The following is a 16,215-nucleotide window of genomic DNA, read 5'->3' as shown; positions in this document are numbered from 1 at the left end:
CAAAGTTGCTACTGATTTCAGTGTTCAGCGCTTTGCATATGCATTACTATTCTCTGTACCTATACTGGTTTTACAACAAAAAGCTTAAGCCTTCCCACTGGGTTCCTTCACCTATTCACTTCTGAAGTGCACCTTACGATGTGTTAAATGTGCTGTGCGCATCCATTGGATTCCCTAGATTGCTCACTGAAACATTCAACCTGCTCTCCAGCACAATCACATCTGGCTTTTATCACAAAGCCTTTCCAGTTTCTAGGCACAAAAGATTATCTTATGTCCATAAAACAAAACTGTGCCACAGACTGACAGTATTGAAAACAAGCTCTCTTTAATTATTTTTCTCCTGAATTATTGTTATTATTTTCACATGAATTGAAAAGAACCTGGAATTGGTTTTGTAGTGAATACTTTAATTAGGTATTTTACAAAGCTTTAAAGTGTACAGTCTTTTATCCCAGCAGTTTCTTTGGCAAAAGAAAAAGATCAGGCAACGAATAATATTTGACTAAACACACACAAAAAAAACCAAACCCAAAAACCTGTTGGTTTTATAGGGTGCTTTTTTAATGTTCATTTCTGAGAAATGCTCAAAGGAAGAAGAAAAAAAGAAAGTACAGAATTCCTTTAATGCTGCAGCCCAGGAGTGAAAGGAGAACAGAGCCACAGCAGAGGGAGAGGAAGGCAGGCTGGTGCTGCTGCAAGGCAGGCTTGGGAGGCAGATGATGGTACAGAGGGGAGGACACTGCAAAGCATCTCCCATCAAACTTTCTTCTTCAAACAGTGAACCTTAAAGAGGCCGTTGTGATCACCATCTGACCTTCTAACACACACCGGAGAATTTCACCCTGAAATTCTACCATTGGATCCTGTGACTAACAGGTGAATTGGACCACAACTTTCAAACTAAATACAACTGCACAATGCCACATTCCTTTACACCCATCACTTTCCTCAGTGACTTGTTCAAATGACTAAAGACTGTCCCAGCTGCAACCTGTACTTCTTTTTCCATTTGACATTATCTGGTTTCAACTTCCAATCACAGGCTCTTGTCATGACTTGTCTGCTAGATTAAAGAACTTTATCCTGCCAGAAATCTTCTCTTTAGGTAAGTACTTCCACATCATGAGCAAAACACCTTTTATCTCCTTTTCAGAAAGATAAATAATTTGAGCTCCTTAAGTTTCTCACTGTGAGGCAGGCTTTGTAAGCTTCAAATCACTGCATGGCTCTTCTCTGAATCATCTTCAAGTTTTCTGTTTCTTGTGGAAAAGTGGCCAGAACAGAACGAAATTACTCCAATGTTACCAATGCTGCACAAGGGTATAAGTCACGTTAGTTTTTCCAATCACAGACTAGAAACTCAGTTTCTGTTTGTCTTTCCTTTTACTCCCCTGTTCCAATGTGGATTCCTTCTGAATTCTTCATTCATGAGCAGACAAGAGGCACAAATTTCTAATGAGTGTATATGGGTTATGCTGCATCTTGGTCCTAATTCAGAGTCTGGCCTGACAACGTCCTTCATCTAAAACTCCAATCTCCATACTGACTTCAGTATGCCTGCAGAAGCCTACTTCAGTCTCATTGAGCTGCAGAGAGTGCACAGTCCCACTGCTCTTATCTTTGATTGAAAGGTCTTGAAATCTAGTAGACAGATTCTGAATATCCTGTCAACTTACCTGGGTCAAAGGATAGAGAGGGGATATTGGGGTCTCCATCCCTACAGTCTGCTCAGACAAGATGTGCTTTGCTCCAGTCAGAAGGTGTGAACTCAGTGCAGACATTGCTGGTTGAAATTCTATAGCTTGCTTGATGCAGGGTATTATCACACTGGGGTAACAGCTGATTTTAATAACTATAAACCCACAACAGCATAGGTTCACAGGGAACACAACGTGCTCTGAAATTTCTCATCTTTGGACTGATCTTGCACTGAAACCAACCATCTTCAGCTGAGGAGTGGAAGACTACAGGGTGCTTAACGCTGCGCAGAACTAGGTCAACAATATGATGTGATGCTTTGAGTTAATTTTGATCTTCAAATCTTTGAGTATTTTTCTTGTGAAAATGATGTATCTGGTCATCTCACAAGACAGAGACCCATGTACATGTAAAGTAGCCTGTAAGACCTACTGCCTATATTCTAAATCAACCTTTCTGAAATACTTCCAGGCTATTTTTAGATGTCTTCTGGGCTGCATTGATTATTGCACCAGAAGCCCTTCCCTATTGTAACTCTGGATCTCAATATCAAATCAGAGAGAAAGATTTACAAGCCCGTCAAGCTGATTTTAATACACCTCTTGCTCAGATATGATGCACATGACTTTACCATTAAGCCATTTGGAGTTGTATTGTGCCGTCCTAAGTGGGGGAACGTTTCCAAGACTGCGGTAAATAGCAGGATCCCGACCAGAGAAATCAATTACAGTTGCAGCATAGAGTTCTCCTCGTGATGTAATCACAGCTGTCGAATTATGCCGAGGGTCATATGGGCACCGAGCCACTCCATTAATTCTGTCAATGATTTTGCTAAGATTTCCTACCTGTATTTAAAAGGAGAGAAGAGAATTTAAAGAGCATCTGGCTTTCTTACTCATATAGAGAATTCTGTTTATCCATAAGAACTACGAGCAAAACACTGATTTTAAAAAAACAGGCAGCTCTGAGAATGCTATGTCAGTGATGACTGTAAATTGATCTTTTACATCCATCGTTTGCCAATGTAATAAGAATGTAATGTCAGTGATGACTGTAAATTGATCTTTACATCCATCGTTTGCCAACGTAAGAAGTTGAGTCTGAGCCTCACTAATCCCCTTGCTTTGTAAGAAGGGTAATTCCATAGCCAATAAAACCTGTAGGCCCCAACCCACTCAGTGTGATCAGGTGCTCCTGCTGCCAGCACAGGCTTCTAATTCTCCACAGACACCACCTGAATGCATACTGGCATTAAAAAACTATAAAAGTAAACAGTGCTCTGGACCTGCTCCTGCCTCCCTTGAAGCCAAAGGGAGTTTTGCCATTTATGTTAAGGAAACATTTAAGTATTCAGCTCAGGAGGTACTCACAGCAAAGCTTGTCTATACTGCCCATTTCCAGCAGCATACCAAGGTTTACATAAGTAGCACCTTGCCCAGATACAGCTCACCCATAACACGAGTTTTTTGGTCCACACCTGCAGATGCACCCACTGCCCCAAAGCAGCCCAAAAGGACCCACAGAAGAAAACCAAAATTATTTTAGATCAGCTAAACATATTGGAACATATTCTCTGCAACCATGATGCCTTGCCAAATGCTGCCCCAAAACATGCATCCAGCCCTCTCTATCACTGTGAAAGAGGCAAAACAAACCTGTCGACTGGAACACACTGGTGAAAAGGCATTGGTACCACAGGTAAAAACCTTCTTGCCATAAACAATCAGCACTCGGACATAGTTCTGGCACTCTTCCTATAGGGAAACAAGACAAAGACAAAGAAGTCTTGAAAAGGGGACTGTAGGGTTATTACAATAAAAAAAGTTACCTGTACTGCAGCAGGAATACACTTTCCTTTGCTCTAACTTAGATTGAGGTTTGTTGTGTTAAGCAGTGAACAGATGTAGGGAGCAGTGGTCTAAGTGAGCAAGCCAAATTTGCTGTGTATTTCTATAATCATAACCCTGCACAGTCCCTGGGTAGGATGCTATCCATCAGGTTGACTCTCTATTAGCTACACAAGTGCCTCTTTCTGCGCTCTGCTTAGACTGGAGGAGGAATCCTCCCTCTTTTCATGATGATACTTCTGACCTATTTTTCCGAGTAATGCTACAGCTTTGAGAATGTTGCCCAGACACAAGTTCCAGTGAAGGACAACAGGTCCGTCTGCACTATAATTCACAACAGTGCCAGCAGGAAAACAGCATGAACTTCTCTTTAATAGACCAGGCTGGTCAGGAGAAGCTTGAACCCGCTGTTGCTTCCTGCCTCCCACAGGGATTGTGTGCTCAGGATTTTCCATAATAGAAGGAGTTTCTTTCAGACCAGGGCAGTGAGAAACAGCAATTCGCCTTTTCTCAGCTGCACAACTACTTGCTAGTACAAATAGGAAACTCCCTTCTCATACCAGTCCCCAAAGAAGTGGGGCCCCTTTCATCCCACCTGGGGTAGGGGTGGTAGCACAAGGGTGCAGCTGGCTTTTTTCAGATGGCCTCCTTCATGTTGTTGGAGAGAGCCACAGTCTCACTCTCTCCCTATAGCCTCATATCCAGAGACCTGTGGACTGCAGATCAGGCTGAGCATTTCCGGGCAGTTAAGCAGTGTGGGAGGAAGATGCCACATAAGGCAGGGACTTTCTAACAGTACACACAAAGAAACAGAGGTGTAAGACTAACATGCAGCTCCCACAGGCAGTGTAAGCAGCTCAAGAGCCGCCTGTCCCAAGGTTCATCCAAACAGCCCCAAATGAGAGATGTGCAGTAAGCTGGCACCAGCCTGCATGCCCTGTGCTCTGGGGCTGCCTCAGAGGAAAGGATATGAGCAATCACTAAGGACTGGCACCCACAGGGCTCCAGTCTATTCTATGCTACCTTAAACAGAAAAAGAAACTTGTTAAAAAATAACAACCTCAGCTGGGTTATCCTGGCTGCTCTGCTTTTCTCCCTCCAATAGATCATAATTTGCCACTAAGCTGAGCCTACAGCTGCAGACACCACATCTCCTTCTGTAAGCAGCCATCACTCTGCGAGCTTCCCTGTCTCATGCTGTTGATCATTTCCCTGAAGACTTTGCTTGCAAGATTCAGCAGTGTGAAAAACCTCCCTGTTATCTGGAAAGGAAGAGGCTTGCTTAGCTGGATTATGTGGGATCTTCTTTCATTTGCTGTATGGAAATCAACTCAATGAAGGATGGCTTTTAGCAGAAACCCGTCAGTGCTAGACACAGACAAGTGACTGCATAGGCATGACATGTGGGACTTGCTTTAGGATGGGATAAGATCACTGAGACTGCACTTCAGCGCCAGCCCAGGAGCTCTCACCTAGGCCAGGGAACAGGCTACAGAGTGCCACAGAGCGGGTGCTGCCAGTCTTGACTCTCAGTAGGGCATCAGGGATCAGATATATAATGCCTGGCAACTTAAAATGAGAGCTTAAATTCATAGCTAGGTCAATTCATCACTTCTTATCTCAGAAGCAGATCAGTCATGGTGACAGTGCATCAGTCTATCAAATAGGACCTTGAGAAGCTCTGTCCCACCTGCCATCTGTTGAGAATAGAGGTTTCACCATTTCCTTTAATAAGATGAAGGCCTTGCCAGTCCCTCTGCTCAATCCTGTCATTGTTATGTGGTGCTGTGAGCCCTGTTAGTTATTCCCTGCCTTAGAGATGTCTGTATTCATAGGTAGGTTAAGTAATTCCTCTTTCTGTAGAGCACGGTTATTGAATTCCACATAATATTAGGACCATTACATATTTGACTGTAAAGTGCTAGAAATTCTTGAGGGGATGCTATTAAAAAAAGGTATGGGCTCCTCTCCCATCAGTGTTTTGTTTTCAGAATATGACTGATTTTTCATCTACCCACAAAACACATCTCTACCCAAATTTCACACAATAAGAGAGTACACATCTGTGCCCCCTCCACTTCCACCTTTCTCTGCTTTGTGCAGAGTCTGAACATAGCTTCTGACCTAAACCAGCTAATACCTTTAATATTGCTGGACCTTTTCCTGTCCAGGTACTTAAAAGTATTCCTAACCAAACCCTGTCCTGCAGAAATTAAAAATTCTGATTTGCAGAATTCTATTCTTTGCACATAACTATATTAAAGATTAACAAGCTTCTATTTCTATAAAAGCTTCCCAGCTGAGAATATAGCACACAAAAGAAGAATTTTTCTGCTAGGTCATGTGCTGGATGGTCTTCTGGAGTCTACTGGCAGTGATCCATCTGTTGTACACTTTACTCCAAGGCATAGTAGCCTGGCTTGGTAGGGATGCTGGAAGCTGGTAAAATATGGTGTTCTTTAGCCTAATTAAGCTCAGTTTTATTTGTACCCACTCAGTCTAAGGCAGAAGTTATTTACTGAAACAGAGGAGAAACCACACTGAGCAAATACATCTGCTGCTGTTTGAACCCACACCTGAGTATTTAACCTGCAACTTCAATCCCCCTCCCAAAGGTGGTAGCAAGAGAAGAAGCACAGTTCCTGTGGATGTGGTGTTAGACTGGAAACATCTGACAACTGATACTTTTAAGAGAACTGGATGCACCAGACTTGCTAATTATTTCATTGGCTGTAAAAGGCAGAAATTCCGGTGACTAGTGGATGTTTTCTACTCTGTTTAAAAAATTATGCTACTATGTGTGGCCCATATCCTATGTTCCTATAAATGAACTGAGTAGGTGTTTTCCCTGGATCTGCCTCACTGATGATGGTAACTGCACTCCATGCTCCCGAAGGAAAAGCAGTGATAGCATGTACATTTTATACATTGGTCTCAAGACAATCATTCAACTTAATGTTCTGAAACAGATGTACATCATCTGCCCTGTTCTCTCAGCTGGGTGAACCAAACATGCAGGTGCTAAAGGACTTGCCACGGTGACATACTGAGTCAGAGTTTACCCTGAAGGACAGCAGTGAGAGACCACACCCCTCCAACGTGCCTGGCCTGAAGAGGAACACTGGGCTCAACCTGTATTTCTTATTGCAGTACCCACGGCCAGTCACATCAGTTTATGAAAACCTTCAACAAAAGCAGAGAAGAAACTTAACCGCTTAAATGCTCCAGCTTGCAGGATTTTTCTCAAAACGCTGTTGGTGAGATTTACATTAGATCCTCTTTCTACCCTGCTCTCCAAATAACTAGCAAGAAACACGCTCCTCTCTGTGTTATTTAAGCCAGTCTGGATTTGCTCTGAAACGTCCTTCAACACTCTGCTCTCTGCAACAATTCATAGCCAAGGCAACTGGTTAATAAAATGATCTCAGAAGCCCCTACAGAAAATAGGAGCTCTTTAATGCAGTTTCTTCAGTGTGGCTGGAAAACTCAAGGCATACAGGAGGCAAAATTCAGATGGACTTTAGTATGGCTGGAAAATCTGGCAAGCTTCAATCCAGCTCTATCCAGACGAGTCAATATTTGGATCTTGCTCTCACATTATGGAGGAGACAGTTAAACCTGTGTATGATCAGTCTGCAAATCTCATCACCAGAAGATATTATCTGGATCAAGAGATTAAGGATTTAAATAAACGGGGAAGACTGGGTATTTATATGGTTAATGAGAATAACTCAGTTATATTAGTTGGGATTATTATTAAATATATGGCAGAGCTGATAAAAGAGCGACAAGAGCCACTGAGGAGGGAGCCTCAAGTCCTCAACAGGACTTGCCCAGGGCTCGGAAGCTCAGCTCCCGCGAGGGGCTGACTCACAGGGGGCGGAGCCAGGAGGAGTGGCACCAGCTGGGAGTGGCTAAAAAACCTTCCCAGGGAGCGCGGCGACCAGGAGCGCGGCGAACAGAGCCGGCAAACAGAGAGCGTCGAGGCAGAGGGTCGAGGCAGTTTGCGCGGCAGTTCGAGCGGGCAGGCGAGCGGGCAGGGGAGCGTTCCATCCGCCTCATCGAGAGGACTCGCCTGGAGTACAGGAGGGGGAAGGAGTGCTGAGGGACGTAGACGGATTGATTGACCAGATAGATCATGGTTACAACACGATCGAAAGCTGTCGTGAGTACTAATGTGGGTATCCAGACTGAGCCTTCCTGCAGACATGCAGCTGTGCAGGTCTCTGGCTGCAGCGAATGCCTGAGCCTGGCACTTGTATTGGAGGGAGCCAGTGATACTGCTTGTGTTCGCTGTGAGCAAATAACTGACCTGCTCAGGCAGGTGGCTGAACTGAGGGAGGAGGTAGAAAGGTTGAGAGCCATTAGAGAGTGTGAAAGTGAAATAGATTGGTGGAACCACACCCTAAGGCAAGGGCAGAGGGAAGTGGTTCAACAAGATATGGATCCCCTTCCCTCCTACCATCAGACAGAAGGAGAGAGCTTAATGGACAAGGATGGATGGAGGGAGGTTCCTCCTCGGAGAGGTAAGCGAAAACCCTCACAATCCCTTCCTCCCTCCCAGTTGCCCTTGAATAACAGGTACGAGGTCTTGGAAATTCAGGGCCAGGTGAATGGAGATGGTGAGGCAAATCTATCTAGTGAGTCACCCAGGGCTAGTCACTCACCCACATACCTCAGAACTTCCCCAACCAAGAAGAAAAGAAGAGTAATTGTGGTGGGTGACTCCCTTCTGAGGGGAACAGAAGGGCCCATTTGTCGACCGGATCCACCCCACAGGGAGGTCTGCTGCCTGCCTGGGGCTCGGATTAGAGATGTTAAAAAGAAGCTCTCTGAACTGGTGCAGCCGTCTGACTACTACCCACTGCTGGTTTTTCAGGTTGGCAGTGACGAAATTATTACGAGGAACGTAAGGGCAATGAAGAGAGACTACAGGGCCCTGGGACGGCTGGTTAAAGGGTCTGGAGCGCAAGTGGTGTTTGCCTCCATACCTGTTGCAAGCGAGGGTGAAGGGATATATAAGAAGACGCTGCAGGTTAATGTATGGCTACGTGACTGGTGCCAAAGGCAGGGGTTTGGGTTTTTCAGTCACGGGCTGCTGTATGGGACACCTGGTTTGCTGGTGACAGGCGGGATACACCAGTCCCAGAGAAGAAAAAGGGTTTTGGGGCAGGAGTTAGCAGGGCTTATTGACAGGGCTTTAAACTAGTTAGGAAGGGGGGAGGGGATTTAACTGGGCCTGTTGGGGACAAGCCCAAGAGGAACATGCTAGGGATTGACGGATGGCGGGCTAAGGAGGACTATCAATCTCTTGTTTCACTTGTGGGAAAGGATAGCTCTTTAGACCCTGTCCCGCAGGGGAAAAAGCGTACTAGGACTGGCTCCCTGAAATGCCTGTACACCAATGCACGCAGCATGGGGAATAAACAGGAGGAGTTAGAAATCTGTGTGCGGGCTAAAGGTTATGATCTAGTGGCGATTACAGAGACATGGTGGGACAGTTCACATGACTGGAATGTGGTCATGGATGGCTATGTCCTTTTTAGGAAAGATAGGTCAGCAAAGCGAGGTGGTGGAGTTGCTCTTTACGTGAGAGAGCAACTAGAATGTATTGAGTTCTGTCCGGGGTCAGATGAGGACCAAGTGGAATGTCTGTGGGTACGAATCAAGGGGCTGACTGGCACGGGTGATACAGTTGTGGGGGTCTATTACAGACCTCCTGATCAGGACGAAGGAGTTGATGAGGCTTTCTACAGGCAACTGGAAGTAGCCTCGCGACTACATGCCTTAGTCGTCGTGGGGGACTTTAATTACCCCGATATTTGCTGGAAGACTCACACAGCCAGTCATTCACAGTCTAGGAGGTTCCTCGAGTGCATTGATGATAATTTCTTAATGCAAATGGTGGACGTACCAACTAGGGGAGCAGCGCTGCTAGATTTAGTGCTCGCCAACAAGGAGGGTTTGGTCGAAGTGGTGACGGTCAATGGCAGCCTTGGCTGCAGTGACCATGAGATGGTGGAGTTTAGGATCCTGTGTGGGAGGAATAGAATACCTAGCAAAGCCACAGTTCTGGATTTCCGAAGGGCCAACTTTGGCCTCTTCAGTCAACTGCTAAGGGAAGTCTCATGGGAAAGTGTACTAGGCGGTAAAGGGGCTCAAGATAGTTGGTTAGCATTCAAGGACCGCTTCTTCCAAGCTCAGGATCGGAGCGTCCCAATGAGTAGGAAGTCAAGTAAGGGATCTAGGAGACCGGCGTGGTTAAACAAGGAGCTGCTGGGCAAACTCAAGTGGAAAAGGAGAATCTATGGATTATGGAAGGAGGGGCTGGCCGCTTGGGAGGAATATAGGACAGTTGTTAGAGGATGTAGGGAGGCAATTAGGACAGCTAAGGCCTCCTTGGAACTCAATCTTGCTAGTCGGGTTAAAGACAATAGAAAGGGCTTCTTCAAATACATAGCAAATAAAACTAAAACAAGAGGCAATATAGGCCCACTGCTGAACGAAGTGGGTACCCTGGAGACAGAGGATATAAAGAAGGCAGAGGTGCTGAATGCCTTCTTTGCCTCTGTCTTTACTCCTGCAGACTCTCCCCGAGGGCCCCGGATTTCTATAGCCCCAGGAGTCAGGACAAAGGAGGAGTTTGCTTTGGTAGATGAGGATTGGGTTAGGGATCAGCTATGCAAACTGGACATCTGTAAATCGATGGGTCCGGATGGAATGCACCCACGGGTGCTGAGGGAGCTGGCGGAGGTCATTGCTAGGCCACTTTCCATCATCTTTGGTAAGTCGTGGGAAACGGGCGAGGTGCCTGAGGATTGGCGGATGGCAAAGGTCACACCAATCTATAAGAAGGGCAAGAAGGAGGACCCGGGTAATTATAGACCGGTCAGCCTTACCTCCATCCCTGGAAAGATGATGGAACAACTTATTCTTGACTCCATCACTAGGCATATCAAGGATGAGGGGGTCATTAAGAACAGCCAACATGGTTTTATGAGGGGGAAGTCATGTATGACCAACCTTATAGCCTTCTATGAGGAAGTGACTAGGTGGAGGGATGATGGTAGAGCGGTAGATGTAGTTTTTCTTGATTTCAGTAAGGCATTTGATACTGTCTCCCACAGCATCCTCATAGATAAGCTAAGGAAGTGTGGGCTTGACGGTCAAGTAGTGAGGTGGATCGAGAACTGGTTGAAAGGAAGAAGGCAGAGAGTTGTGGTCAATGGCGCAGAATCTAGCTGGAGGTCTGTGACTAGTGGAGTTCCCCAGGGGTCGGTGCTGGGACCGGTGCTGTTTAATATTTTCATCAATGACCTGGATGAGGGAACTGAGTGCACCCTCGGCAAGTTTGCTGATGACACAAAACTGGGAGGAGTGGCTGACACACCAGAGGACTGTGCTGCCATTCAGCGAGACCTGGACAGGCTGGAGAGTTGGGCGGGGAGAAACTTGATGAAATTTAACAAGGGCAAGTGTAGAGTCTTGCATCTGGGGAAGAACAACCCCATGTACCAGTACAGGTTGGGGGTTGACCTGCTGGAAAGTAGTGAAGGGGAAAGGGACCTGGGGGTCCTGGTGGATAGGAGGATGACCATGAGCCAGCAATGTGCTCTTGTGGCCAAGAAGGCAAATGGCATCTTAGGATGCATTAGAAAGGGAGTGGTTAGTAGGTCAAGAGAGGTTCTCCTCCCCCTCTACTCAGCCTTGGTGAGGCCGCATCTGGAATATTGCGTCCAGTTCTGGGCCCCTCTGTTCAAGAAGGACAGGGAATTGCTTGAAGGAGTCCAGCGCAGAGCCACAAAGATGATTAAGGGAGTGGAACATCTCCCTTATGAGGAGAGGCTGAGGGAGCTGGGTCTCTTTAGCTTGGAGAAGAGGAGACTGAGGGGTGACCTCATCAATGTTTACAAATATGTGAAGGGTAGGTGTCAGGATGATGGAGCTAGGCTTTTTTCAGTGATATCCAGTGATAGGACAAGGGGCAATGGGTGTAAACTGGAACATAGGAAGTTCCACGTTAACATCAGGAAGAACTTCTTTACTGTAAGAGTGACAGAGCACTGGAACAGGTTGCCCAGGGGGGTTGTGGAGTCTCCTACACTGGAGATATTCAAGGCCCGCCTGGACAAGTTCCTGTGTGATGTACTGTAGGTTACCCTGCTCTTGCGGGGGGGTTGGACTAGATGATCTTTTTAGGTCCCTTCCAACCCTTGGGATTCTGTGATTCTGTGATTCTGTGATTTTCCTACAAATTGCATATTACCCACCTTGGGGTTCTTGTTCCTTCCTCAAAACTGCCTGGTACTGGTCCCCTTTTTTGAGATAAGGGCATAAATTGAGCAGGTAGCACTTTTCTTCAGCCTAATGATCCTTGTTTTCCCAGAAAGGCAGAGTACATGACTTCTAGTGCTCAACCCTATAGGGCATTCTCACTGTCACTAAGAGAATAAACTTCATTGGAGCCTGTCCCTCCCACCCCACTCAGTTTAAGCTTATCTTCATTTATTTCATTTTTTGCAACATTTAGATTTAAACGTGTCTGTCTGTGAATGCTGTAATGTCCATGACTGCGGACAGAACCATGCTTCTTTCTAGCTCTGAGAGATGTCAGTCTGCTTTGAAAGCACGTTTCAAACCTGAGAAGCAAAAGTGGTGCCCTGTTACTCCCTTCATTCTTGTGGACAGATGAGCAAATGGAGGGGCTGAACTCCTATGGCTTTAGTTTGAAGTAAAATTCAAACAGACGTTTTCAGGATGCTGTGAATAAGGCAGCTGTAGGTGCTTCTTGAGTCGTTTCTTTTGTCATTTCTGAACACTGGAGTTCTGAAATGTTACAAACCCTTAATCTCATTGTACAGATGTATTTTTCTTTGAAAGCCTATAACCATATATAGGCAGTACTTTAACTGGCCTTTTACTTTAAATAAACCTTTGCAGCCCTGTCGTTAGCGATCTCCTTTTTCATTCTTTTTTTTAGGCCAACAGTACTTGATCACATACTGATATATTTTAATCACAGATTAAAACCAGTTACATGCTGCATGAGAAAATTAGCTGTTTCAGATGGTCTGCCATCCTCAGTAAACAAACACAAACTCCTGGAGCGCAACGGAGTTCAGAGAATCAGCCAGCAGAATGCCATGTTACACCTTCAAGAACATTTTAGTCTGCAGGAAACATTTAATGTATCTGTTGCAGTTCATCACAATTTGTTAGAAAACAATCAAGACCTAACATGTTATTGAGCGCTGTTATTCATGTGCTTTCAGATACCTATATTTATTCCTTTGGACAAACAATTCTATTAATCAGTTTAAGCCAATGCCCTGACCAAGCTCTTTCTCCTTTGAGTCCAACAGATAGCAAAGAGAATTGCTAATGATTTTTCCAGCCAAGTTTTCTTTAATGAACTTCAAATCAAATGTGGGGGCTGATTCTGCATCGCTATCTTAGCAGAAGTACTAGGAATGTAGGTTCAGATCTCTAGGAACAGTTACGGAAGGGGAAAAATATCTGACCATTTCCCAGTTATTTCTATTTGCCTGGAGATTTACATGTTGCTTGTCCTACCTGGAAGCCACTGATTCACAAGTGGCATGGAGATTCCCGGCTCCACCAGATAACCAGAACTCACATCCTTTAAGACACAGCGCCACTTGAAGGCCTGAAACAGCTGATTCCTCCATAAGCTCAGCCATGTCTACACCAAAGATGTTCAGTTGGGCTGAAGCCTAAGTCTAGGATTTCCCTGTAACCTGATGTGAATCATAAGACACCCCCATCATCAGAACATCATACAAAACCAGAAAGAAGCTCTACTGGCAATACAGTGGTACCTCCAGCAGCGGGATACCTATCAGACAATTCTTTTGATTCTTTCTTGCACCAGAAGCGTTATTACTGTGTCATCTTTCTCCTGACTACACAAAGCTCTTAGGACAGCACGCAAGAGCTGCCATTTTCACAAATAGTCCCATTTTATGTTTTGAAATGATAGTGTGCAGCTTTTGGAAAGTTAACAAATAATTCCGTGCTTAGCCAAGAAAAAGACCAAAGTGCTCATGTTTAGAAAGCCACAACTTTCCATGTCAGGCAAAATTCCTTAGATGTGGTAGATAAACTGGAAGCTGAACAACTCCTAATGAAATTAAATACATCTCTTCCCCTTCTGCTCTATCCATCACTCATTTTAACTACAGACTCTGGGTGATTTCATTTGGAAGACAGAAACAAAGGCAGCACAGCACTGACTTTGTTGTCTGCATTGTCTCTCAGTAATGTGGGCGCTTTCCAGGGGACAATTTTAAGGTGCTGATCATGGCACATTTTATAAATGCTGCACTAATAAGAATGATTACTCATGGAAGCCAGCATTTGTCTCCAGAGACATGGCAAGTAAAGCATGTACAATTCTTTGAGGAAACCACAAGTTTTAGTTGATAAAAATAAGATAAATGAGAGACTATTCTGAGGTGTTTGTTTCAATACCACATGATACATCACAGAGTTAATATTTTAAAATCAGGTTCAAGAATTTATACATTAATAGATTAAAATCTGGTAAATTACTGGGCTGAAAAATGTCCTCAGAGTGAAATCATTCAAAACCTTCCTCTTCTAGCAGGGCCCCAGATGGGATGGTACTAGCTCAGTACTAACAGTTCTCTTAACAACCATTTGTGGATTACCCAAAGATTATAAAAATAGTAAGTCCCAGCTAGGTCAATGCCTCACTATGTATAGTGATACATGCTAGGATGGTAGGTAAACTGGACCCAACAAGAGCAACACATTTTTGTAAGATTTTGTCAATTTATGCATTAAAGAACAAGGGACTCTGTGCATAGACTGGAAGATTACATCCCAAGACTAGCAACTGTGAAAAGGATTTAGTGGTCACAGTGGCTAGGCAATGCTGCATCATCTCCTGTGGCAGAAGAGCTTATGAAACTGCAACATATATGAACAGAGGAAGGTGAATAAGAAGTGGAAGACTGTTTTAATCACACTCAGGCACTAGAGAGATTGACAACGGAATACAGGTAAAAAATTGGAGTGTGCAGAAAACAGGCAAAAATTATTCAAGGGCTGTAGAAAAATGACTTAGAGAAAGAGGCTTGGAGAACACAGCTTTTTACTTTATCAAAAAGCCTAAGTACTGAATTGACAAGAGTATATAAGTGCCTTTGTAAAAAATAAATATTGCTAACTAAAGGGCTCTTTAATCTAGCACAGGAGGGCAAAATGAAACCCAGCCATTCAAAACTAAAGCCAGATCCAAAGGGGAACTAAAGTACAAACTGTTAACAGAGAAGGTGATCTGCCATTAGAACAAGCCAGCAAAGCACGTCGTCAGCCCATTTGCTTCAGGCCTTCACTTCAACATTTTTTGCCTTCCTTAAAAGGGTGCAGCAGTCAAACACAGGTTACTGAGTTCAGTTTTGGAATAGGCAGGTGAAATTTGTGGTCAGAGCTACACAAGGTGTCAGAAGAAATGGTACCTTCTAACTTTAAATCTATATTTCTCATCTTCCTCTTCTCTAGGCAATAGGTACTCAAATGTGAGGTAACCATCATGCCATAATAATTATACTTCTGTGATATGCATTTTGCGGCTTTTATTCTTGCACTTCTTAATTTCCTTATGTAAAAGCTCTAAGAATTTTAAAGTTCTTTCTAAGCAGCAGGAAGAATCTGATTTAGAGACTGAAGAGGCAATGAAAGGGGAAAAAGGCATTTTAATGCACTAGGTGGCTTGGAAAACCTCACCCTAAAATACATACACTATTAAATGGGCAAGAAAAATGGACAAGTCATATAACTTACGCAAACTACATTGTGGATTAATGTAAGAGCCAAAGGTCCTCCGTATTTCTGGCCTCTATCACCACATATCTAACTGCCTGACAATCCATTACATATTTATCATCAAATCATCCATGCTAGGTAGAAAACTGCCATTAGTCAAGTGTTGACAAAGCAGGTCTGAGGCAGACAGAGCTTTACATTTTGTACCACCACCACTGCACAGCAGAATCAGAAATGTTCACATTAATACTGCCCTCGCTGCATTTACCCAGCCAAGGGCAGAGATGCTAGGTCAGAGCTGGATTTCTTGGGTGGAGCAGAGCACTTCACCAGGTGGTCAGGTGAAGTATCACCAGGTGGTCAGGTGGTCAGTATCTTTGGAGCTAGTGCCAAGTCATTTCTCAGCAGTGTAAAAAGCAATGAATGTGTAGACTTGCTCCAAGAGGGACTCAATCATGGATACACAGGTTAGAGTAGATACAGACTTGGGAGATCTGAGTTTACTTAGCTACTGCAGAATCTTTCTGCCTTTGTAGCTTTATGGCTTTTTGTCAGACTCTTTAGTCAATATCTCTGCTTGTCATTAATTTTATGTCAAGAAGTGTCTAACAATCTGCTTAATTATTGTTCCTCAGAACTTCACACCCAGACCACTGTGCCCATGAGTTTCAAGCTCTGGATCACACCACCCAAGCCATGGAAGGCAGACGCAGGGACTGTGAGAATGAAGACCTTGGGCCCACTGTAGGAGAGGATCTGGTTCGAGACCATCTTCAAAATCTAAACGCACACAAGTCCGTGGGACCTGATGGAATCCATCCGCGGGTCCTGAAGGAGCTGGCGAATGAAGTTGCTA

The 16,215-nt window shown here is 44.5% G+C and overlaps 1 protein-coding gene across 3 annotated transcripts in view; it reads right to left on the bottom strand.

The window, feature by feature from the left end:
• Positions 1–16,215, bottom strand: part of SEMA5B (semaphorin 5B) — a 283,952-nt gene that overhangs the window by 71,966 nt on the left and 195,771 nt on the right. For all 3 annotated transcript variants that reach the window (XM_065671441.1, XM_065671442.1, XM_065671443.1), the window contains 2 exons: positions 3,357–3,455; positions 2,333–2,546 (listed from right to left, as the gene is read on the bottom strand). In XM_065671441.1, the coding sequence (XP_065527513.1) occupies positions 2,333–2,546; positions 3,357–3,455 (313 nt within the window). The remainder of the gene's footprint in view (positions 1–2,332; positions 2,547–3,356; positions 3,456–16,215) is intronic.

The sequence above is a fragment of the Lathamus discolor genome, chromosome 3, assembly GCF_037157495.1.
Source record: "Lathamus discolor isolate bLatDis1 chromosome 3, bLatDis1.hap1, whole genome shotgun sequence".
Classification (NCBI taxonomy): Eukaryota; Metazoa; Chordata; class Aves; order Psittaciformes; family Psittacidae; genus Lathamus; species Lathamus discolor.
This window is presented reverse-complemented; position numbering and strand designations above follow the sequence as displayed.